Below are 26,813 nucleotides of genomic sequence, written 5' to 3'. Positions count from 1 at the left end.
CAGTGACTTATTATATCTTTTACAAATATACAGAAACTAAAACTGACATGACGTAACATATATACGGTTGCTTTTCGCATTGAAAAATACGTGCAGTCATAGTTAGCGGGAAAATGACACATCAGCGAGCCAGTATCAACATGAGGTGCAGGCACGTTTATAGGATTAAGTGACATTTACACAACAGTCCACCGGACTCTGTATAAATAAAACAAGTCCTGTACTGCAACGAACTCGGCAGACATACGCAACTGCAATTATGCTGATATTATAAACAACCAAACATAAGAAAATTCGTTTTTTTTTCACCTGGTTTAAGCCTGCACGATTCTTTTGAAATTTAATTTGATAAAAAATGAGTTTACACTTAAAGTCCTATAGTAAACGATTTGTTTCGCGTTCCTAGTAACGTGAAACTGAGTCAAAACACATTTGTTTACCGCCACACCGAGTTATGACCGCCACGTGTTTTGATATCAAACACGTGACCATGGACAGATTGGAATAGCACGTATGCCTGTGGTAGGAGTTGTTGTTTTCAATTAGATCTATATCTCGTGTTGCAGCAAGAACCGTAAGTGCGAAATTGCCTTCACTTCTTGGCAGGACAAAGACGAAGTCATAAGCAGCAACAAGTGCAATCTTGAGTGGCCGAGCCGCTTACAGCTTTCATTCGATTGTCTGAGTATTTTAGTCGAGTAGTAATAAACAGAATCTACTTGAAACAGATATAAGCCCCGATTATTTCGCATAGAAACATCGATTATAGACCAAGCTAATTGTAACTCATTGTATGTCCATTTTTGTACATAAGCCAAAGTAAAAATAACTCCGGACCACTACTTTGTCATGATTTGAAACCAGACATATTAAATTTGATAGAGTAATAATAAAAAAGGAAGTCTAATTTGCATTAAACAATCTCAAATAATAAAACCGCAAAAATAAAAGCACATCGTCATTTCTCGTACCATGCACACTTCACTCGTCCGCATTGTGACGTCATGCAAATTCATACTTCGTAACAAAATGACATCACGAAACGGTAACAGGATAAAAATTATCGCTAAAATAGAATTCCAGCTCCTAAAATGACACTGTTATCATTTTACGTAAAAGTATGAGTATACTTTGGTAAAACAATGAATGTACCTCGGCCCGCCAACGTTTTACTCATACTTACTGCTGCTGTCTCTGATTCGTACGATCTCTTAACAACAAATAAATTGCTAACTATAACAATTTCTTAATATCTGGCAATCCGTTTACCGTAACAGCTTTTAATATGAGACATCTGCTTGAACACAACAGCAGCTTTCAAATCCTACAACGCTTGTGTAAGTCGTTGCGAATGCACGGCGCACAGAAACATTCCACTTTGTTTGCAATCTACATTCCTTCGTTTTTTTGTTCCTTTGCCTGGCTTGGGTTCTTTTAGTGACTTTGCTTTTGCTGTTACAGCAGAGTATAGATCGTTCCGAGGTTCTTAACATGTTTAGGTGTTGTGTTTATTCGGTTTTAATAGTTATATTTCGTCTATTGAGTAGGGATTTTAGAGTGCCTAATATATATGTTGCGGCAGGGCCTTGCTATTTGATTCCGCAACAAACGGTTTTCAATTATGTTTTGATTGATAGTTAATGTCTCTTTGATCTGTTTTAAACTCTGTTGTTTTCTGATACAAGCAGTAGGTTTACATCATCGGCTTTTATGTTTCACAAGTTATTGACATTACTATAAAGGATGTTTAAAAACCTAGATAAAGTCGGGGTTTTATATCTGTGGCCGCCTGTACATCCAGACAGACACGTAAGCTGTAAATATTTTTGCAATTATTCTATATTTATAGCATTGTGTATCCTGTGATGGGTATACACAGTTTAACGTAGGCGTTTATGCTTTTGGTTTTGCTTGTGAATCATGGTATTTTCTAAGATTAAGAGCTGATCGCCAGAGCAAAAGTTTATGGAATGATTCAACGTCTGAGTAAGACAGATCCAAACAATAAAATACACCAATTTAAGTCAGAGATCAGAACGATATAAATCAACCACAAAATTTCGCAACTTTTATTTTTACTAAGCGCAACGTATAAACGAGAAGTAGCAAAAAGACCTCAAACCAGGATTAATGTTTGGCGGTAAGCAGAAACTTTCCAATTTAATAAATTCTCATTTCCACTCGCCAGACAAACACTTTAATTACCTTAGCTTGCAATTTATATAATCCATATTTTGTTATGGAATTTTATGTCAGTGAAAATTGCAGTGATGAGAAATTACGTTCGTATAACATTCAAAACGTTTCATTAGTTTATTCAACGTAGCTTGTTAAAAAATGCATAAACGATTGTAAACAGAAAGTCGTTGCAATCTGTTAGAATAAATGCAGACCTTTAATCTTAAATAGTAGGGTGGAGAAGACCGGACACCTTTAGCGTATGATACTTAAATTTCATGATCGTGTTTTGAACAATTAACAACCGTCTATATAGCAGTCGCAAGGATTCGGTCTTACTCTTTAATTTTTTGCTTACTTCCAAATGGAACGATGTTGGTGTCCCATCTTCCCCACCCTATACTATATATTTGTAAGCGTAAGAAAAAATATACAAAGTTAAAAATAACTCGTAAAACATTACCTAAATTAAATAATAAACAAAGTTTAACAATTACCTATTCCAAAGGAACAAAACCATATTGGCTTCAAAGAGGTTACTGTAGTTTCTCCTTAACTAAAATAAACATGCTTTATGAGCAATCTGACCGAGATAGAAATTACGTAAAAGCTACTTTATCTTGGCTAAATCAATGTTGAAAATATGTGCCTTGAGACAATAGGGTTTCTATCCCACGAGGTTTTTGGTGTACTACATATACCCAGTCATCTATACTCGTGTATTTTGATAGCATCGCATGCAAATGGCCACTCTTCGATCAAAACCCAATTTGCACAGTTGTAGCTGACCTGATTGCGATATAACACCAGGTGTATAGATTTTATCTGGTTTAAGTATACAGTGCAGTTAAAGGACGCTAGATTTTTATTACCGTGTTATAAGAAGTCTTCGAATAAAGAGTTTGTTTGAAGTAAAATAATTGTGCATTTTACAAGACCATATACTTCGTATGGGCGGTCAGATGTATCTACATAGTAGGGTAGGGGAAGATGGGAGACCTCTAGCTCGTAAAATCTAAATATCTTGATTGTGTTTTGAACAATCAACAACGGTCTATGGGAGTCGTGAGGGTATGGATTTATAATTCTGTCTATACGAGAAAAAAGAATAAAAACGTGTCCCATCTTTCCCATCCCTGTATATATGGGATAATAAAAAGAAATCGCGGTATTATAGTTTTTAGTCGATACACAATTTAAAATGTGGTAATGACGCATTTAATTTGTTATGAGTGTATACAGTGATATAGGCTAACTGTAGAATCCCCGGCTCCTATTCTTTCTGTTATTTCTATTGTTTTTAGTTTCAAGAAACGTGGCCTTGTTCGTTTGCCCTTTTTGTTCCTCTTTTCCAGTAACCGAATGCGGATCGGACGTAATCCATCCGTTCATATATATTTCACCGTTAATGTTTGTATTAATTATAGTCTTTAACCCTAACGAAGGATTCTATTTGAATAAGGTTACTACATGTAAGTTAAATTTGTATTTATTTTGTAACTGTATGTAACACCTGGAGTGGCCCTGTCCTCTCACCCTGTTTAACCGTCCCGTATCCTAAAGAGTACCGTCCCGTATCCTAAAGAGTACCGTCCCGTAAAGTGTACCGTTCCTCTACTTCACACAATAAACCTTAAGACAGTTTGGAAGGCTGGTAGTGCTCTACTGATAAAGGACGCGTTATAAGCACAGAGAGAAGTTCAGACGTGACACACGGTCACGTCTACACCCAATCGAATAGTTTCAGTTATATGCTGCCTCGGGACAAGTGGGCCACGCCCGACGAAAAGGCATCTATAACACTAACTTCAAAACATTTCACTGAAAATCGTTTGTTGGCTATGACGAAAGTGCAAAAAAGTGTTGCTTGGGTTTACCGCCAGCGTGGAACTTGTACGCCCGGTTATGGGCATGCGTAATTGATACGCTTACGTAATTACGTCAGAGATTTTACTGACGTAAATTGTTAAATGTGAAATGTGAAAATCATGCGCAAAACATGTCGCATTTGCGCAATGACGCCTTCTTGGGTAGAGTATATTTAATCACTGTTTGTCGCATAATTGATCAATTTATTATTGATCATGATTTTAGTGATGAAACTTTATAATTATATAGTAGGGTGGGTGAAGCTGGGACACATTTTTATTCTATTTTCCCATTTGTTAGTAAACAAAGAGTCTTGGACAAATTATAAATCCGTATCCTCACGACTCTCATATAGACTATTGTTATTTGTTTAAAACACGATTGTGGGGTTTGTAAATTCTGTGCTAATTTTTTCCCATATTACCCCACAGTACTATAAAAGTTCGAATACCAAAGTATGATGATCGTTCTTAAAACACAGACTGCTATATAGAACTCTAAAAGATAGTTACAGCGGCATTTAGAATTTGAAAGGAATGCTTTTTAATTTTTTTGCATACTGTATTAGGGAAATTTAGTAATGATTACGGGCAATGGACACCATAGATAACCTTGAATTACAAATATAATGCAAAGATAATATAGATTTTCACTCCGACGCTGCAAACAAAACCATTAGCCTAGATGGCTACACACCATGTATCCCAATACAATGGTACACCAAAGATAGAAGGGTATCTGGTTGCTTAGTAACCATAATGACTTAACAATTGACGCCTTGTCCCACGTGGTTATTGCATTTCCAAATAGCTACATGGCGGATAAAGCCAGCAGTAAATCCGATGGGAATTTTGTGTATATAAAACACAGTCAGTCGTCTTAAAATATTTGTATGCGTCCGTCAAATACCTACCGTTCTAAAATACGCATGCGCACTTACGTGGTCACGACTGAGATCGTTTTATACACAGACTTACAACGATTGATACAGGTTTAAATCCAGAAGTAATTAAATTCTCTAAAATTAAATATCTTAATGTGTAATCCAGAAGACAGCCAAAAATAGTTTTGTGCAAATTTTATTCAAAAGTATCAAACTTTTTACCGCAGTGACTTTTGTGCAGAACTTATTTATAAACATCATCACTTCACGTCTAATTCTTATCTGTTAACCATCAGGACGTTGTTTTAAACTTAGAAACGTGTATATCTATTTTAGTGGTTGGTAAACCCGCACAAGTTATTTCCGCAATAACGAGTTATGGAAACAACACTAAATGGTTATGACGTGTTTTGTCCTATTTCCGGATATTTTCAAGTAAAAAATGAACTCGGTGGTCTACAACGTGGTTTTACGGTGATCTCCGTACCAATTACTCGATTTGCAATGATTCATGAGCTATTAGACATAAATCAAATGTTCAGTTAAGATTGAACATTTTTGTAACAAAACATTATTTAGGAGAATAGTTAGCTTTAAATATTTCAAGTGCGCCTTCCAGTTGTGGATATTCCCGGTGGAACAAACACATGAAGAAATGCAACGTTTCGGCCAAAGTATAATCGTATGTTTGTCCACACAAAGCAGAAAATGTTCTTTTTCCGTTTGGATTGAAACTGTTGTGGTGTGTATGCGGGCAGTTTAAGTGTACGAAAACTTAATTAACGATCCGGTTCCCACGTAACTCGTTGCCAAAGCATGCCATGTGCAATTCTCCTGCAAAAATTAAAGCCTCGGCCATCGCAAGGTGCTCATAATTTAGGCAGCTTTGTTAAGACAACGAGACTAACGCCTTGTTGAGAAGGGATTTAAAGTAATATCCGCTGAGTGTTTAGTTCTTGCCTAACTTAATTAACGAGGTGACGGCTTACATGTGGCCTGTTGTTTAAATCTGGTCAAGCCATCAGTTCATAATAAAACTGTTATCGGTAATTCGATTGTGATATACGTGGACAGACTCAAAAAACGACGTTCGTGACCAACCATAGATCTCACGGCTATTAGGTTTCCAAATTAATTATCTTCAAAACACTTCTCGGAAAAAATAAAACTCCCTCGTAGCAGCATGTGCACCTGAAGAGCGAGAAGTGAATATGAGTGAACAAATTCCTTCAGATGCCACAGAAGAGTGATCTAAATCTTGATAACTTGGTCTATTGCTGCCAAAAGAGGCTGGAGTCAAATGTACGGAGAAAGGATGCTTTTACCAATAAGGCTAGCGCTCGTGCCTGGAAGTCATGCCCAAAATGCAAAGATGAACATTAGACGTGTCTAGACCATCCTAATTTCCATCCCTTGACGCTAAGTAGCGACTCGGTTGGCAGTTAATACCAAATCAAATCCTATGTATTAATCGGTTTATTTCAAAAAGACGAATTTTAACTTGACAAGGATGCGACGACTTATGATAGGAAGTTTCTACTATTTCCGTTGAAATGCAGCAAACAATTTGAAAAGTGGATTCGCGAATCACAAAATATGATCAATTATTGAGGCTATAATTAGACGCCACGATAGCGCAATAGATTATACACCGTGGTGGGAAAATTCCGTTTCAATAGCTACATTACCATAAGTGCATAGACGCAATAAAGCACGTTTTTGCTGTTGGCGCATGGCAAGCGGTCTAGATTCAATTTCAAAACTTCAAAATAACGCCAATTTGTGCGGTGGTGTACGTTTGTCTTAATTAACAAGTCAAAGCTGTGCAAAACTGCATTGTAGGTCGTGATGAGTTAAAACTAAATTAAAAATGATATATTGCCCGAAAGTAAACATTTGCATATCTTTCGCTTATAACGACAATTGCATAAGGTTTAAGCCTAATTAAGAATTAAGCGTAACGTATTTGTTTTAGGCTTGATTTATTTGGTTATTAAAATCGGAAAATAACAACTTATAAATCCCTTGTATACAAATTAGAGTTTTGAGCAATGTTTATTGTTACATAACTTCGTTATCCGCGTATCTATATGACGTATTATGACGTAATGGGATCAGTTTTCTCCAAGAAAGACATTTTCGTGGACTTGTGCAAAAGGGACTCAATTTTGTGGTTTTTAGAAATGCATTCAGCAGACAACGATTTTTCTATGAAACGCAATCACGTACGTATCGGGAGATTTTAACGAGAAATCAGGGTTAGAAAAACGTTAAGATTTGGGGAAGTTGTGGCTTGGTAGTATGGACACGTTTCGAGCTTCAACATGCGGAGGTTTCTGTTTGGCTTCTGAAACAAATTTCCACACTCACGTACTTTTACAGCGAAATGCACGAATACACATGTTGTTGGGTTGAATAATAATTACTGCCGGAAATATGTATGCAAGTTCGTGTTGGAAAAACAGAGTGTTCACAAAATCATTTTTGTCCTTAAAACGACTTTTAAAAAGTCATTTATTTCAAATGTTTTAGGCTGTCGCTGTTACGTCGATTGACGTCAATTGCTTGTAAATCATTCGGGTTCAGACTAGAAAAAAATCTTGTAGTATTTAGTATCACAACTACACCGCCTATATACTATATAAATAAAGGTCGTAGTAACTGGTTATACCTGTTCTATTCATAAAAACCCCAAATCTAAACTTTCGGGCGAAGGTAATTATGAAATTTCGATATATACTAGAGTGGAAAAAGATGGCACATGTTTCTGTTTTCTCCTTCCATTTGCGTAGTAAACAAAGAACATTAAAATAACTCTAAAACCGTATCCTCACGACTCCTACAGGGCGTTGACAATCTGGATATTTAAGTATTATGTGCTAAGGTGTCCCGTTCCCCCCACACTATATATTGTTTATGATAGAAGCATAAGCGTATAAACGTTGCGGTTCCTCCGTCTTTGTATACATATATATATGTATATATAGAGTAAGCCAAAATGCACAGCCTGTCGAGGCAAAAGGTAAGGTATATGTTACATGCCGCAAAGCTGTTTTGCAACAAGTGGCTCGGCGACCTGGATACACGATGCACGAAAATTACCTTATCGTGGTTTGTTTGGCGTATATGCGCGTTGTGGTAACGGCGACGTACACGTGTGATGTTAAGTAAGCAGATTAAAATCACGATAAATTTAAAACCCTCGGGAGTTTTTTTTGTGAAATGTGTCACATCAACTACAGCACCTTACATGGTTATAGTGTTGTCGGTTTTAGAACACAATAGGCGAATAGTTAAACAACCTTTCGCGGCTGACCGTTGTAACCAAATCCTTATCTTACTATGTCCGATAAGCTGTTTCTCACCGGACGATATGAATTATTTTTAACTGAATATAATACATTAAAGGCTTGCAACAAAGATTAGTGTCACCGCGTGTGACCTTACCGGTACACGGTGGCAGAAAATTGACACGTTTAAGACCATTTCCAAGAATCATGGCCTGATGTAAACACGAGTAATTAAATAAGAAGCTTTAAGAACAAAAGAAACAATGCTTGGTTGGAAATCTATTTCGGGTTACCGCCACTAGCGCCTGATGCACTGGCACCACCACCATTGCTAGTTGTATAACGACCAAGCAAAAGGGAAATTTTGGTAAATTCTTGAGCATAAGAGTCAAGCTGTAACTAGTACTCTAAAAACACATTTGTTGTGTTTAATAATAAACCTTTTATATCCCATGCAGTTATAAGAAAGTCATCTTGTTTGGATAATTGAAAAAAACATGTCATATAATAGGGTGGGGAAATAATAGGATTTCAGCTACTGTGTACAACTGTTCAAACATTTTAATAATAAACAGGTAATCATAAGAATCTAATTTCAACTTTGACTGCAAATTTGAAGATTTTAATTTATACCCACTAACATATTGTAATCTGAAATGACCTCTAAGTTCATATAAATTGTTTTATTAACACGAGCAGTTATTAAAATTTACCCGTCCATTACCCGATGTCGAACATTATAGCGTTTAAATTATTATTTTACGCTGCCAAACGGAAGCTATACCTCGTATTTGTGGGTAGGCGGTCATTAAAGTAATGCTATATAAAACGGGTAAAATATTTTTAAATTTGTGACAATATTAAGATGTTGTCATATTACATATGCACAAAGTCAAAACGTGCTTAATAATAGCTGCTATTAATTTGGAACGTTTTTATATAATTTGTACACGGTTATATATAGAACTGTATAAGCATCTGAACGTGGTAGATTTATGAGGGAAGTAATTTAGATGAATGACTACAATCGGGAATCTTGATGTATATTACTGTGGGGAAAGATGGGACAGCAGGTATTATTCATATATCCTGATCGTGTTTTAAAAAATTAACAACGGTCCATGGAGTTGTGAGGATACGGTTTTATAATTTTTTGAATGTTCTTTGTTCACTACTAAATGTGACGAGAAAATAGAATGAAAAGCTGTCCCATCTTCCCCCACCCTACTATATAATAGTAAAGTTTTATGCTACTGGTATAAAACTGGGCTAAATTATTTCATTTCTTTACATTATAGATAAAATAATACTGTCGTGTCATGTTTATAGGTGTGACCGAGCAAAAAATTTTCTTTCGGCAAAACGAAAAACGGTTTTAAATGTCACGCAATGTGCAGCAGTGTATATTGGTGCTGTAGACTTTCTATATCTCTATCATGACAATTATTTTGAAATGTAATTTTCACTGTAACTAGAAATGCAGCTTCTTTTGAAACAGCGGCATCGTGATTTAAAAATAGGAAAACCAACCGGGAAACGTTACGGGGGACCCATTACCGAAGCGGCACGGATCAATCTACATCACGTATAGTTGGCAAAACGGTATATGCCTTGCACGTGCCAGTAAAACGTCTGCAGTGTCTTGTGCGAGATACGGAATTCGGCGTTTCCAGAAAAATCTATTAATAGCTTTCTTTTCAAATTTACCGTCAATTGTGTGAATATTGCACCGTGATTAATGTTCCAATACCATGAAATTAAAAACGTGTGAAGACTTGTGTAATGAACGAGGTAATTAAAATATCGGTCGTGTACTTCTGCAGTTGAGCAAGCGTACGTGCAAAACGTACGTTTGATTAAGCATTTAACGTTATTCTGCTAACCATATAGTTCTGGCAACAGCTTTCGTCGCTATATGTGCGTGCGGGTAATGCATAAGTTAGTACTGAATAATCATAATACTGTCAACATGAATATACGTATATTTACGCACACAGTATATTCAAAATACATGAATATACGTATATATACGCACACAGTATTCAAATAGCCTAATCGTGTTTAAAACCGTTAACAACAGTCCATGGGAATCGTGATGATACGGTTTTTATAATTCTTTGAATGTTCTTTGTTTACTATCAAAAGGACTGTTATATTTGCGTGTAATTTTTATTTTTTTATTTATACTTTACTATTTGCGTGTGATTTTTATAATGTCGCGAAATATGCTATATTTCGTGACATTTGAATTGACGGTTCACCTTTAACATAACATACATGGTAACTTGTAAGCTGGCACAAGGTTTATGAAACACCTGTGTTATAACAACTGTAGTTTACCAGTCACGTGGGGAGAAAGCAAGTTACATTTATTCATACATTCAAGGTTGCCGTTTACGCTCTATACATAATGGTTTATATGCAGAATATGCTTTTAATCATCGTTTTAAACGTGACCTCGCATGGCCGTCGATCAGCGCATGTTGTTTATAAACAATATGTTAATAAGTATAACGATACAGCTCGGACTTACTTAAACAAAAACATAAGTTTGTCTGTTAGCCGACTTAGTTTAAACTTTTAGTAAACATTAAACGTTAAGTTGGGCTATTAAGACATGTCCTTGTTTCTTTATAAATACCTTATGACCTAGCTTGTCGTAAACATTAAAACAAGAGCGTTTTTCATTTAGGCAAGCAGTAATAATGTTGATTCAGTTTTGTAAAGCGGGCATTGGGCATACCGTAAAGAGCATTCAGATTTCTAGATCGTTTTTTTGCTGAGTTGTTTCTGTTTGCATTGACCTCATTTCGATAAAGGTGATGGAGAAAACTGCAGTAATCGTGATCAAATCAGCGTTTTTTTAGCTTGCGGCAAAACAAACAGAACTTCAGCACGTTGCTGCCTAAACATCACCTTGCAGATAGAAGGCGTGAAAGACCCTTGTGTTGGGAGCACGACCTGTGACCGATAAGGTTTTGTTTTGTATGGATTTAAAAGTGGTTGAAAGTTTGTTTGGTTTTATTACTCGCTTGCACCTGTTGCATTACAAAAAAATGTATTTATATCAGGTATGAGCTGTTCTTTAGCTACTGAACGATGCAAAAAATGTTGCCGGTATATAAACGAAAACCGACTCAATTTCTGTTTCAAATGCCGTGTTTGTTTGGGGTGTGCGGTGCTGTTTGCATTTTTGCATTGGTTTATTTTTCTAAAATTTGCAGGGCGCGCCTACTTTCAGTTTACAAAAGATAACAACTTTGCTGGTTTATCTAAAATTGGTGGTTTTAGGAGTGGCGCATAATATTTAAATCACAAAATACGCATCTGTACATAACTACTGATCCCTAGATTAGTGGGAATATAAATTTAGCCAATACAACGTGCAATATGGAACTATACAGTGTAAATGTGGGGCCATTGAAAGGACTGACCTGACCAGTCTATATATGTTTATACGTACCCATAAATATATCAACTTTGATGGATCATGTGTCATCATATGCGCTTAATTCGCGACCTTTACCACCGCTTATAATGGGTTTTGTTCTGGTAACAGATAAATAGAGAGAAAATGTAATAGTTGTTTGTTGGTGGTACAAACAAAAAGGGCGGACTGATTCTATTTCTCGGGGTTAATGCAAATAGTTACATTACTCGGAATTCACCGCTTTGTAAGAAATTTTTATCAAGTTTAGTGAAATTTATAACTCGAAATTTGGGTCATATTGTTCTTGCATTTTGTGCATACCTACGCCGACTAATAGCTATTGAGAAACTCGTTGGGCGAACAGCAGCGGTGGTGGTGATCTCACCACGTTAACACCGTAGCCCTGGGCGCTTGAGTTTAGGTAACAACAAAAGTTCTTGGTCATTCAAAGCAAGATTGCTCGTCTGATAAGTTTACTTAACAACTTTTTTCTTCGTTAACAGGAAGTCAGGTTTCCTGCGAAGGTCAGGTCCACTTTATGTTGTCTTTAAAACATTAGTATCGTCAAAAATAAGCAGATTACAAACCCTTGCACATATGGCTGCGTAATATACCGCCGCAATTTTTGTTTATGTTGTATTTTTGCGTTGGCTGTGGTTGTTTATTCCAATACTTTTGGACACGCGTTTAGGTTTAAAATTTTTGAATCTTTTTACAACAAATAAGTGATTGTCGTTGATATGATTGCAAATTATTTAACATCAAACCGATTTGACCACAAACACTTTTATGTTAAATGCTCAAGGTGGCTACCGGGAAAAACTAACGTTCAGCGAAAACACTTGTTGAGAAAGAATTGTTTTCTGTTTACAACTATACTTCATTTGCGTCGCAAGATACGCGAGAAACGCACATGCGGTGTTTTATTGCGCCGGTGTTGAAGCGGATTAATTGCGATCAAGGGCTGAAACTCGCAAACAGAAGTGACATGACGTATTGATTACATCGGTTGAACCACGTATTATGAGTAAATGCAAGCAGACAGTGCGTATTCGCATCCTAAACTGCAGGTCAAAGGGTGGTATTATGTCGCTAATCCTCTCACGGATTTATAGGACGCTCATTCGCGTCAACGGTGACATTCTGTGTGTGAAAAATCTTTCCCATCTATTACCATGTAGGTACTTTACTACTTAACCCGGAAACCTCGAACTTTAGCCTCGGTTTTGGCTCCGTAGCCAGTGCATGATGGATGCTATGGGACAGCACACGTAAAGATAAATGCAGAGAAAAAGTTTTGGGTTAATGGGCTGTAGAATTCACATATTACTCGTGCATAAGATTAAGGGTAAAAATAGCCACAGTTGGAATCCATCACTTTGAATGACTTCACCGGATTCGTCCCCGGTGCGGCTTATAGCAGACCAAGCGTGGTAGAAATATGAATGCCAAACTTAATTGATTAACGCCGTCTGTTATGGCGATGGACCCTGGCCAGTTACTTGCCATTTTTCTTTGTGTCAGTTGGCGATTTATTGAGATATCGTGCCGGTTTTCTTTTCTTTTTCATAAAGGCCCGCCATAAACGAAACAAACTGAAATCAGTCATATTAATTGTAACATTTGTTTCGATTTACTAATTTTGGAATTTTGTTGTTCTTTAGCTATCCATACCTGGCCTTAAAAATACTTCAACGTCTTGGCTTATATTTCCCGGCTTTCCCGGCGCGCACATCCTGCTTTACACGCGCATTTCCGCGAACACCAAAGACCCGATCACGTAAATTGACTTAATACAAAAACATGCTCGTTTTATCCATACGTGTTGCTGTAAAGTTTCCCGCTATTTTGAGATTCCGATTCCTTTGCCCAATTCATTGCATAGCTTACTTTTTCAGCAAAGCTACCGGTGACGTAATGCGGCTGCTGGCAGCTTCGTTAGCGGCGATGGACTTCTGCCGGTTGCCTTTTTCTCTTCGCAGCGCAAACGTTTTTTTTACGCTTGAGGTTTAGGAACCACAGAAGGTTTAAAAACGACGCTGCTCAATAGTTGAGTGCAGATTCGTGACAAGTTTGTCAAGAAAAGGTTTCAAAATAGTTAGATGTCAAATTGTGCTTCATTTTACCGACGTACAGTCGAACAATTATCTCGTGTTATTATATTATACGTGTTCATGTTGTATAACGAACAATTTTGAACAGTTAAGAAGCACTTGTCGGCATATAAATGCTTAAGAATTAGGTTGTTGGAATATCTGAAACGAACGCAAAGCAGAATTCTTGATCTGGAAGAAAAATATCGAAGAAAACTGAAACGCAACAACCACAACTTTCGAAAATGGATTTGTCCAATTTCCTTTTAGTGATGGTCGTAATGTTTTTGCAACAAACTTCAGGTTAGTGAAACAACCCTTTGTATTTATGTAAACTATATGCAGCTATTTCTCGTCATGAAATCGCTGCTTCGCGGGGCATGCGCGGTGCGACTGTCTTCTAATATAGATTCGTATCCGGTAACGCCGGGGGGACCCGAACATGCAGAAGGATGGCTAGGCGTGGTCGTCTGCAATAAATTCGGTTTCGAAACAAATTTTAAAACTTACATTTTTCGTATTAAATTTTACCAAAAAAATACAAAAAATTAAACAATATTGTCTCATGATATTTTTGATATTTTTTGTATTAAATTTAACAAAAAAAATAAACAAGATTGTTTTATAATTTTTTTTAAAACTGTGTTTACCATTTCAACGTTAACATTGGCGTCTGGCGTTCTGCGAAGTAGCATGATTAACAGTAACCTTTGTCGTAATCGGCCTGTCGGTTCTATGCACCAACTCATACTTCTGATTCAAGTGCGGTTTTAAATCGTCGCGGTGAAAGGTCGTGTTTCGGGCAATAAATACACGATCATAATAGTTATTAAATATTTCGCATTAAGAAATGCTCATAAACACACTTAAGGCAAGACTCTGGCGAAATTAACACTGGAATATAACTTGTAGACGAGGGAAAATTGAAACAACGTCGCTAATTTAATAGTTAGCAATTACGGTGGTGGTCAAACTACCTAAGACCGAAGTTGCGGCGTTCACTCTCTGAATGAAGGGTATTTATTCCAGCTGGTTAGCTATTAAATCATATCCTTTACACGTCATTTGTGGTAGCGGCTGTTAAACCTACAGTCTTGGTTTCGCGGATCCTAGGTTTTGTAATTGAAGGCTTTGTCGGGTTTACTGGATAGCGAAATTGGCTCTATGCTTTCAAGCTATCTGTAAGCGCGAGATAACTTCAAGCGGATTATATGCTCTCGCACTGAGTGATCCTCGGGCTACCGAAGTCTGATTATTACGCGGCGCATAATGTTCGTTTTGTGTCTGCACCACATTGACAGCTATCGAGTGCCGCATCTCAAACCAGCGGAGGCAAAGCACCAGGTGGTCATTTCTTAACCTAACCGCCCGACTGAGTAATTCTGTGGCCGCAAATTCGTTTTCGGAATATGACGCTCGCAGTTGAATTGGTTAGCGAAGTGCTGGGCGTCATAATTACAGCAATGGGAAATGAAACACCGGTTGCGGTTAATGTCGACCAGGTGCAGCCCATTCCAGCCGCTCTTTTTGACATAGCTAATTAGAATGGTCGATATTTCATGATTCAATTTACCACTGAATTATAACATTTTGTAGTGAATTGCGGCGCACTGACAAGGAGCGATTTCGTCAATAAGTTGACGAGGGAACGGAGATCAGTCTCCGAGCAATCTGTTCAAGTGAACGAAGACCTTGAAGCTGTCGTCTACACTCTTAACCGACCGGTCGGGGGAACTAGGAGAACACCTGGTTCTTTGCAGGAACTTTTTGCACAATTCCGTAAAACCGGGACGTCTTTTACTGCCCCAGTGATCCAAACCACCGGCGAAGTAAGAACTACTTCTTCTAGCAATGAAACAGAAGGGACAGGGAACCCAGAAACTAGGTTGGTTTCTGTTTTGTTTACCTAGTATAGCAAAACTCTCACCACGACCCCGGCCGTGAGAGGAAGTCATGACCAAACCCACATTCCTTGACGTAATCATTTGTTACCCATTACATCATCATGATATATGCGTTCATGAAACGTTTTTTGTCTTTAATTCGCTTCCTGTCACCAAATACTTTAAATGGAAAAGTTTCGAATAGCCGTCAAGCCATATAAAGCGCACTGGTTAAGCTTTCTTTATAAATAGATTTACCCCCCCGTTTGTGTTATGATTCATGGCACATTATACGAAAAGAGCCGAGCCATTGCTTACCACAATGAAAAGGCCTATACTGACCAACATGTTTAGTCAACCAATTTAAGTCAATCGTATACCTATAATTTATAACTAGGGCGGGAAGTAGTCTTCTGTAAATCATTGTAATTCCCCATCCGTCAACTAGATTTAAAGGTCAAACCGTCAACCAGTTAAATATCAAATCTTTCAATTCATATTATGCTCATCAATACGATTTTGTTTAACAGCAATTCACCAGATGTCGAAGCCGAAATTCAAAGTGAAGAAAATCAACATGACGTCACCATTTCGTCATCAGTGGACGAGACGGCGCCAGGCGTAGACCCGAATGACGTCGAGGAGATCGCTCGTAAGCGCCACTATGCGGCGAAGGACGGTTTCGCAAAAATCATCGACATCAATCAACGTAAGTTGTCATACGAACCGACTCCGTCCATCTTGTTGTCATTTTGCGGAATTTTAATACGAGAGTGCAGTCTTTCAGATCTCAGTCTTGCTACAAGTGCCACTGTACTTAAGAATACGATTTTGTGTAATTACCAAGCGGCTTACAACACAGCTCGACCGTGAGCATGCGATTACAATCCAAATCTCATCTTCGATTACGTAGATTGTTAAAAATCGCGACCGATTTATGCTAACCTTTACAAGTTGCCGGTGATTCATTTAATAACGCTACTTTATGTTGTCCAGGCGTTGGAGTTAGAGGGGTAAAGCAAGGAGACATGCGCATGAGCCTGGTAAGTTGATGACCAATTACAGCTATGGGCAATTTCGATGCAAAGATTTATTTCGGTTTAAAATTAAATTCTCATTATTTTCTCACGACCAACACGTCAATATTTACTTTAAACTTTTCTGTAATATCCGAAACCAATAACCAGCCAGCATGGCTAAGGCTCGATTTCATTAATATTAGTTGTATATGTGTCATATATATCGGGGTGTTATATTATGAAAACGTGAACGAATAACGATTTCAAAATTCTTCCCAGAATATTTAAACTCTGCTTTTTATACAGTAACTTTAACTAGTAATTTCCTTAACACGATAAAGGCTCAAGAATTAGACGCTTATTATGTATTGCCAATTTCCTTTTCATAATGATATCGATAGCTTTCAATCACGAAACTCATATAGTAGAGTGGAGGATATGGGACACCTTTTATTTTATCGTCTCATTTGGTACTGAACAAAGAGCATTCAATGAAATATAAAACCATATTCTCACAACTTCCATAGACCGTTGTTACCTGTTTAAAACACGATCAGAGTCATCAGCTATTTTGTGTCAAACGTGTCTCATCTTCCCCCACCCTATACTCTATATTGGTTAAAGTTTATTAACAGTTGGTTATCCTGTTTTGTAGAACCGTAACTCAGCAGGTGGAAGCGACAAGTGGCCCAAAACCAGATCTGGTCCAAATCGTGGCTTGGTTAGAATTCCGTACAAGATATCAAGTCAATACAGTAAGAAACTCATATAGTTCATATTAAGAAAAGATCTTATGGAAACCATTTATCGCAGACCGCACGCAATTAGCCGTTATTCGATCTGCAATGGCCACGTTTACAAGACACACATGCCTACGATTTGTCCCAAGGCGCACTGAAGTCGCGTATATTTTTATCAGCAACGGAAAAGGGTAAGTTACTCTAATAAACGCTATCATATACATTGGTTTATCCTTCTAATTTTAGTTGCTGGGCATACGTTGGTAAAACTGGCTACTCCTCACAAACTGTATCGCTTGGAATTCCCGGGTGCGTGGCTAAGGGTATTGTCCTTCACGAGTTCATGCATGTTGCTGGCTTCCAACACGAACATTCTAGAAGCGATCGCAACCGATACGTTCAAATCCTAAGACAAAATATCCAAGGAGGTAATGCATTTATTTCTATAAACGTACATAAAATTGTGGCAGTTATGTAACCGTTTATATATCACAGATATGACAATGAATTTCGATCTTTACAATGATACCGTTAACTACGTCGTGTACGACTACAACAGCGTTATGCATTACAGCAAAACTGCATTCTCCAAACAAATTTATCTGCCGTCGATTCAGGTTATTTTAATAATAATTACTTAAATATAGCGGGAAAATAGGCTGCAATTTTTATAATGCAAAATGAAATCGGCCAAACCCATTTGTAAACGGATATCAGTCTGTTTCCGAAACCTTGTGGGTGTCTAATATGTTTGTATAACTTAGAGAGCATTAGAAAACAAACCTATCATTACATGTCGCTCTGAAAAGCTTGAAACCCAATTGCTTTCTTCCTCGGTTACAGGTTATACCAAAGAGAAAACCGGAACCAATTATTGGACAGCGAGAACGTTTAAGTCCCTACGACATCGAAGAAGTCAAATATCTTTACGATTGTGGTGAGTGACGCCATGAGTAATTACGTACTGCTGTTTGACAAGTCTGTCCATTGATCTGAAATACGTGGAGACGCTACAGTGTCTAAGATCGGACGAAGACAAGTATTAGGCGAATGAAAGCTAATTAAAAGGCTTAAGCGTCAATCTTTAAAAAGGAAAATATGACCCCACTTAGCGGTTACTTAGTGGTCGGCGTCGAGGTTAAGTTGACATTAAACGTTAATGTTTTTTACAATTGTCTCTGGGAAAGATAGCCACGCTGGCTTAATGGGAATCGATCTGTTTAGATTCGGTAGTTACTTAGAAGAGATCCGATTAACCTGCTGCGCATGCATTGTATGCCGACCATAGCATGGTTGGTACTGACCAATGTTAGTCACGGTAGTCATGATTCACTTGCAACATAAACCACCACAGAACTGAATACAATAATTGTTTGCTGATATACCGTCCCTGCCATGCTAATCTCCTATTCTCTTAAAAGCCTGAAGCTGTAATGACTATCAGCTGCCCAATCTGCTCCTCTTGGTATCTACACTATACGGCTTACTCGCCACGAACTTGCCCGTTAAAGTATTATGTATACACATAATTTGGCATGTCGTACGACACTTTCTAAAATACTTGATGACCTGGTCTGATTTCTGTGAACTTTAAATTTCCAGGAGCAGGAACATACCAACGATGTGGAAGAGATTTCTTCAACCTTGCAACTGGTTCGTTTAACAGTCCAAGTTACCCCAGCCCTTACCCAGCGGAAGCTCACTGTACATGGAACATTACCGTACGACCAGGACGTTTCGTGAACGTCACGTTCAAGGGAATTGACATCAGTGGTAAGTGTGGTAAACGCCTTGATAAGTTTATTGGGCTCTAAATTTACATCTCAAATCCCCAACTGCGTTTTCAATATTAAACGACGTGTGACTTTGCATTTAAAGTTAAAAAAAGTTTTTTTGGATAAAGTGGAACATCGCAATTTTTCAGATTCCCCGGTATGCCAGAACGATGGCTTACTTATCCACGATGGGAAAAATGCGGCTGCCCCCACTATGAGGACAATCTGTGGTACTCAAACTGGAGATATTTCTGTAAGTACCACCAGACACATTTGCTTGCATGGTTAAGTGTTCGTCATTGTAACCGTTATGTAACTTGACAGATTGTCAGCACTGGCAGAAGCATGTTCATTATGTTCTCGTCTGACCCAACGCGAGATTCGAACCGGGGTTTCCGTGCAATATTCCGTGAAAGTACGTTGCAAATGTTCGATCACGCATTGTATCCACTATGCCTTAAAATAGAATCAAATGTCAACATACTCTATATTCACAGCGAGACTTCCTGGTAGAACTGCTCGAGCACTAGCTATGCCAACCCTACCTCCGATCACACACTCACTTGGGAGATTCCAATGCGATTTCGACCAAGGTACTTGCGGTATGACACAAGACACGCTCGACCAACTTGACTGGATAAGAAGCCGAGGCCCGACGCCAAGCCGTAACACTGGGCCATTTTTTGATAACACAAATGGACAAGGTTTGCACGTGTTTATATAGGACATTAACCATTTAAGGTTACATACATGATTTGCCCGCATGAATTGATATATGCACGTAACCTCATTAAAATACCACTGTCAAAAGTTCAACTTGTTTACAGTCTACGCTCGATATGCATAACTTTACGCCGCGTTAATAGCCGGGTTCTGTGAGGTACTCAAACTTATCGGTTCACTTTCATCGCAGGTTATTTTATGTTCGTGGAGTCGTCGCTACCCGCAGAGGCAGGAGATAATGCAATTATTCGGACGCCTTGGCTCAATGGAGTCAACTTTTGCGTTACCTTCAGCTATCATATGTACGGTGCTTACATGGGCAGTCTGCGTTTATATGCACTTGAAAAGAGGTATGTTCTTATTGCTGTTTCAAGCCTCTGTAATAATTTTAATTAGCCAGTGTTTCTCGTCGCTGTTTCATCTTGATCACTTTTCTAAATTCTTCAACAGAACAACTGATGGTTATGGGCATGAAGTGCTCTTGTGGGAAAAACACGGAAACCAAGGTCGCAACTGGCTCACACAAGAAATAAATTACAACGCGGGAAATAACGTTGAGGTAACGACCAACGTCAAAAAAGCTAACTATTTGGCTTGAATAGTAATTAAATATATGTATTTGCAGTCCGTTCACTTCTACTGGGAGGTGTTTGTCTTCTACTACCAATCTGACATCGCAATCGACGATATTGATATTTCACCTGGAACATGTAGATCAACACCGGTTGCTACGACCACTTCCCCTAGGTTGGTTGTATGGACGACCAACCGGAGACCAACGACACCAACAACGACACCACCAACCACTACAACAACAACCAGAGCAACCACAACTACAAGATCTACCGTCCCCACCACAACGACCAGAAGAACCATACCTACGACTCTACCACCAGTGGCTTATGCAAGTAAGTGCTTTGAACAACACCCTGTGTATTGCAGAACTTAACTATGAAAACAGTTTAATTACAATATACACTTCATAACAAGGTATTAACTGCACGTTTGACAATGACTTATGTGGGTGGACGCAATCAAGAAGCGATACTTTCGACTGGACGCAGAGACAGGGACCGACGCCAAGTCATTCAACTGGGCCTACCAGCGACCACACAACTCAGAATGGTAAGTCTACTGTTTGTTACTCCTTCATGCTCGTGGTGGAATTTAAAGTGCACAGACCGACCTCAACAATGCAAATCGCCAAATAAATGGTGCGTTAACGCCACGCAAAGTAGTTGGTGTGTGTATAAAGTCTTTCTTTCTTGGAATCTCCGTTTCTATCAATAACTTGATCAGTACCTTCTCGTCCTTTCATCGACTAAATGAGAGACCGTTAGATTTGCACAAGGCGCCTATTATAATGACTGCGGAGATAAAATTTGGACGTCCATGTGTTGTGAGCGTCATTTATTTTTTTAGACAAAGGCCAGCGCAACAGCTTTTGTACTGAGATTATAAATGTTTTGTTTATATTCAGGAATGTACATGTTTATCGAAGCATCAAGTCCAAGAAAACTCGGACACAAAGCACAACTTGTATCCCCACTTATTACGCCCCAAACTCATTGCTTGCATATGTTCTACCACATGTATGGGAGACAGATCGGCACACTTACCGTAAGTTTAACATTACATTTATAGGAATATACCTCATATAGAATTAGTGACTAAGTTATAGTTTTTTATTAGGTTGCGCAAACGATTGGTGGGGTCAGAACCAATCTGATTGAACTGACAGGAGAGAAAGGAAATCTCTGGAATTCACTTTCTGTTGAAATTAACTCAGGATCTGTGAGAAAATCAAGCCGACGCAGCGACCGAGAGGAGCGGGTATGTTTCAAATACCTCATTAAGTATCCACAATTACGAACGGAATTTAATATAACGCTTTTTGATTTCAGCAATTTATTCGCAGCGACGAGAACACGAGAGCAAATCCGGCTCAGGTAACCTTATATAATATTATTAGAAAGCGGAAATTATACCGTGACCAAGTATATTATTACATAAGACCTTTGAAAGACATAATAATAAGATCTTTTATTGTTTTTTTTTATAGGATCCAGACTTAGACGTGGCTTCGACAAACACACAGCACGGTAAGTGTTAAATGTAACACAATTATCTCGGTACGCGTTTTTAGCTAACTTTCAATTTCTCTACTTTAAATCTCCCACGGTAATTTAGCATATTCATATCATATTTTTACTACATTTCATGTTACTTCTTGCAGTTTGTCCATCATTTAATTTGGTAACTCGAACAATAATTTGACATAAGTTTAATATTTATTTTATTTAACAGACTCGATGGTTGTTGGGACAAGACAGACAGGCTTGTTGCAAGCACATCCAGATTTGAGGGTTATCATCGAAGGAACTACGGGCCGAGGATACGCTGGTGATATTGCCATAGATGACGTTGTTATTACTGACGGCCCATGCGGTAAGAATCAATTGATCATATTACAGCAAAGATTAAAACGTAGTCGTGTATAGTTTTAAGATTATTTTCACATCAAGGCTAGTAGTGTAGCAGTCATGAGAACTTAATTCTTAAAATAAATCAATGGGTTTTAAATCGGTGATAACCTCAGCAGATGATCATGTTTATTCCAATTATTTACAGATGCTACACCGAGCGTAGCCCCGGTCGTGCTCGCAAATGATTTCAATTGTAACTTCGATGTCGATATTTGCGATATGATCCAGAACGGTGATAACTTGGACAACTTTGATTGGACGCGTAACAGTGGTCCAACGGGTAGCGCAGCAACCGGTCCATCTACCGACCACACGACGGTAATTACAAACCGTTTGTCTTCGTAATTTACGTGAGACTGTGTCTAATTGTCGGAAATATATACACAGGGCAACGAACAGGGTTATTACATGTACATTGAGTCGTCATCACCTCGCATGGGAAACCAGATTGCTGAGTTGACCACCCCTAAAATGACACCACAACAATACTGTGTGCGATTTTTCTCTCACATGTGGGGTTCGGCTACCGGAGCCATGAGGGTAAATATATTGCATTCTACTTTTGGTATACCAGCATAATACACACATGTAATCAGTACGTAACTGTTTTTGCTTGTATGCTTATATGATTAATTCACGTTGATTTATGTTACAGGTATTTTCTATTGAAGAGTTGCCCGGAACAAGTTCTGATTCACGGTTGAGACAACTTAATGTTGTTGGCAACCAAGGAGACTCTTGGATTGCACGCGAATTTGACTTCGTGCACAACACCAACGCACTCAATGTTAAATTTGTCTTCCAAGGAAAAGTTGGACCAAGTTTCACGAGCGATATAGCGATGGATGATTTGACTATTACACCGGGAACCTGTCAAGCTAGCTCTTCCACAACAGCTCCAACCACAACAACAACCAGAAGAACAACAACAACAACACGACCGACAACGACGACAACAACAACAACAAGACCAACAACAACAACCGCAACCACAACAACACCAACGACGACAACAACTACAACAACTCAACCAACAACCACAACTAGATTAACGAGAAGATCAACCACAAGTTCATTAACAACAACAACAACAACCACAACAGTAGCACCCACCACCACCACAACTACGACAACAGCACCAACTACAACCACAACCACGACTCCCCCACCCACTACAACAACTCCAACAACGACGACTACAACAACCACAACACCAGCCACTACGACAACTCTTGCTCCAGTGAATATTATTCCTACAGGTTTGTCGCCTGTCTGTATTTATTTAGTGTCTGTGTGTATTAGCAAAACAAACCAGACTAACATGATATTCACAGACTTTGCGTGTGATTTTGATGCCTCATTGGATTGTGGGATCACTCAATCCACAACTGACGACTTTAACTGGATTCGTCATCGTGGTAAAACTTCTAGCGGAGGAACCGGTCCTTTGGCGGATCATACTTCTGGTACATCAGGTAATGGTCGCACATGACACACAATACATTGTCTTGGTTTGACCCAACCGCAGATAAAGTTAATATTATTTTCCTATTCGTAGGCTATTATATGTACGTGGAAGGAAGCCGACCCAGACGCCGTAACCACGAAGCAATCATATCAACTCCGTCTCTTGGCGTCTCCAAAGCAAAGCGGTGTGTGACTTTCTGGTACCACATGTGGGGTAGTGGGATGGGTACACTCGACGTTACAGCGGAGTTCGCAACACCGTCCAGGTAAATTTATTTAGACCTTGAAACACCCAAAAAAATATGGCTACTGAAAATTTCAAAAAGCGCATATATAAATTGAGTTTTTTGTAAAGGCCAAGTGTAAGAACGAATGGAGGAGCGTTACCTACGAATACAAGTTCTGTGTTCCGAAGACAAGGAAACCAAGATCGTAATTGGTTATCTGCTCGTATTACATTGGATCAACACCAGTCTTACATGGGCGGATCAGTGGTGTTGCATTTCCGTGCAATCCGTGGAGACACTTTCCAAACTGACTTGGCCATCGACGACATTTGTACATCTGAAGGACCATGCGGTAAGTAATGGAAAACCATTTATTACACAGCATGTTAAAATGTATGAATAACGCCTTGTTTGCCACAGACTCCAACAATCGTTGCAACGCAGCTGGGAGGTTAATCGCTACCACAACACGGGCAGTTGCAGCCACAACAACAACCACGACGCCTGCGACTACCACCACGGGTTCAACAACAACAGTATCGACCACATCCTTGGCTACAACGACTCTAGATCCTTTACTTCGTCTATGCGTCGGCATGCCACGTAAGCTGACTCTAGCCTGTAGTATGTCGAATAATCTTAACGATCCTTATCTTTTAGTGTGCACTTTTGAAAGTCGTCAACCAAACAACCAACGACCACGTACAGCTTCTGTAGCGCCACCACCTGGACGAGGAGCATCACTTGATCTTGGACCTCACGATCCACATGCACCATATGCTAATGACCTGATGTGCGGTTGGAAACAACTTGTACAACGAGATCAATTTAACTGGACAAGACACAGCGGTGCCACTGTCAGTAGAGGCACTGGTCCACCAGGAGATCATACGACTACACGAGGTAATAGCAAAACTCAACAGAACATAATGATACACTTCTTTATTAAAAACTGGCCAAACTTTTTTTTAGTATATATATTAAATAAAACAATTAAAACGGTTTAATTATCAGGTTATTACATGTACATCGAGACTTCTAGTCCAAGAAAAATGAACGACAAAGCCTTCTTGCAAACATATCTCATGTTCGCCACTGACTATTGTCTGGACATCTATTACAACATGTATGGGGTAAGTTCTCTTCACAAATCTATCACACTTGTCTAAAAAACAACTTCTAACGCACAAACTTCTCAGGTTTTTGCTGGAAGGTTATCTGTACGTTCTGTTCAAAGGCTTACAAATGGTAGAACCACCTTGTCGTATTTGAAGAATGTAGCTGGTAACCAGGGTACACGGTGGAAGAACATGAAAGTTCAATACAGGCCGCCACGTAACGCAAGGGTAAGTTGTTGTTTTAAAAGTATAGTGGCCCTAAGAAAATCCACACGCCTGACTTAAATATTGACTTCAATGCATTAAACGGAGTTATGAGTTCTATTTTTACATGTAGCAGTATTCTTAAATTCTGGTTTACACTGCTTATTTTGCTTCTGCAGGAGGTAGCTTTCAGATTGGAAGGTGTCGTTGGAAAGGATTACAGAGGCGATATTGCAATTGATGATATTGCCATACACCCAGGACGATGCGGTAAGTTCTTAAAAAATCTGTTTAATATAATTGCCATTAATTAACTCCGTTTAGACTATTTGATAAAATTGTACCAATTATATTACTGGGTTTTCAACGCTCTTTGTTCTTTGCAGATGCATGTGCCCGACCAAGTCACTCGTTTACCAACAACTTAAACCAGCAACAATCTTTCTCCACCGGCTGTGCACATGCCAGGTTGTTTTATGTGCGCTGCTGCAGTCTCACCCAAGAAAAGGTGGTGTATAGACGAGTTGATAACTGTGACCAAGATATGTTTAGCCCTCCGCGATTAAACTGGTTTTGCAACAACATGTAAGCTCTAGCGAAACTGTAGAAAAAGGTGCACTTGCCGTTGATCCGTGGAAGCTCGGCCCTGCTACGGCTAGAGCGATCGAACGAACTTGAAACAAGAAACCGAACGGCAGAGCGGGCAAGCAGAATGTATCGCATACCTCGTCAATTTTTCCTTTTTTTCTTATGCTGCTAACCGCTCGTGGCAATCTACTTCTACGAAGCTGTTTGTTTCCACGGCGCGGTATAGAGTTCAACTATGTTTTATTTGCGATACTCTAGCACTAAACTAGCACGTACTGAGCTTACACACTCGCACTACAAATTTAGTTTCATTTACTGTGACTTTATTTATTGTTATAGTAAAAGTTTCAAAACTGAACTGCACAATTGTAATTTAAATAACTGAACAATTGCACTTTGTCAGCATTCGTTTTAACACCAATCCATAGAAAACTTGCCCTCTTTCGTGTTAGCAATAGTTTACTGTGTACAATCTAATTTACAAATGTGCATCAGCCGTATTGCATGCGATTTTTCAGGTCTGACACTAATTATTAATATTATTATTTATAACGTTTTTGTTCCACATTGTTGTATTTTTAGTGACTTTCAGATTTTTTTTATTTATTGTTTACTTGTTCCAAATTTATCGCTTTTCTTTTGCAAAAGCAATATGCACTTTTGGTAGGACTATTTTATGTTGTATTGCATTGCAGTTCGTTTTATATTGTAGGCCTATTGCAGTTTGACGTTTTTTGGTGAGACACATTCTATCTCGAATAAAAACGACCCTCAACGTATTACATGTTATTCGATTGTTTATTTCTTAGTTGAACTGATGAGACGCTGGATGGTATACAG

General features: G+C 38.6%; 2 protein-coding genes across 4 annotated transcripts in view; both read left to right on the top strand.

The window, feature by feature from the left end:
* The first annotated feature begins 3,619 nt into the window (after positions 1-3,619).
* Positions 3,620-26,813, top strand: part of LOC149732784 (rab11 family-interacting protein 5-like) — a 71,738-nt gene continuing 48,544 nt past the window's right edge. The window contains exon 1 of one of the 2 annotated variants that reach the window (XM_089882352.1): positions 3,620-3,640. The gene's annotated coding sequence lies outside the window, so the exon portion shown is untranslated. The remainder of the gene's footprint in view (positions 3,641-26,813) is intronic. The other variant, XM_089882353.1, reaches the window with a different exon arrangement.
* On the top strand, positions 13,804-26,752 carry LOC149732791 (MAM and LDL-receptor class A domain-containing protein 2-like). 2 transcript variants are annotated; one of them, XM_089882331.1, is made up of 34 exons: positions 13,817-14,046; positions 15,340-15,628; positions 16,157-16,335; positions 16,623-16,669; positions 17,301-17,400; positions 17,459-17,576; positions 17,632-17,813; positions 17,881-18,002; positions 18,229-18,322; positions 18,988-19,158; positions 19,310-19,413; positions 19,485-19,575; positions 19,658-19,864; positions 20,074-20,233; positions 20,334-20,442; positions 20,509-20,791; positions 20,874-21,008; positions 21,364-21,503; positions 21,576-21,716; positions 21,788-21,832; positions 21,946-21,985; positions 22,191-22,331; positions 22,515-22,687; positions 22,757-22,909; positions 23,025-23,628; positions 23,704-23,844; positions 23,928-24,102; positions 24,192-24,415; positions 24,484-24,666; positions 24,724-24,966; positions 25,078-25,196; positions 25,263-25,409; positions 25,565-25,655; positions 25,772-26,752. In XM_089882331.1, the coding sequence occupies exons 1-34, from the start codon at positions 13,989-13,991 to the stop codon at positions 25,972-25,974; spliced, it is 5,412 nt and encodes a 1,803-aa protein (XP_089738457.1). In that variant the 5' UTR covers positions 13,817-13,988; the 3' UTR covers positions 25,975-26,752. The 2 variants fall into 2 exon arrangements, with proteins under 2 accessions (XP_089738456.1, XP_089738457.1); XM_089882330.1 differs by having other exon boundaries at positions 13,804-14,046; positions 23,025-23,844.

The sequence above is a fragment of the Ciona robusta genome, chromosome 8, assembly GCF_009617815.1.
Source record: "Ciona robusta chromosome 8, ASM961781v2".
NCBI lineage: Eukaryota > Metazoa > Chordata > Ascidiacea > Phlebobranchia > Cionidae > Ciona > Ciona robusta.
The sequence above is the reverse complement of the archived record's forward strand: the minus strand, read 5'-3'. Positions and strand labels throughout refer to the sequence as shown.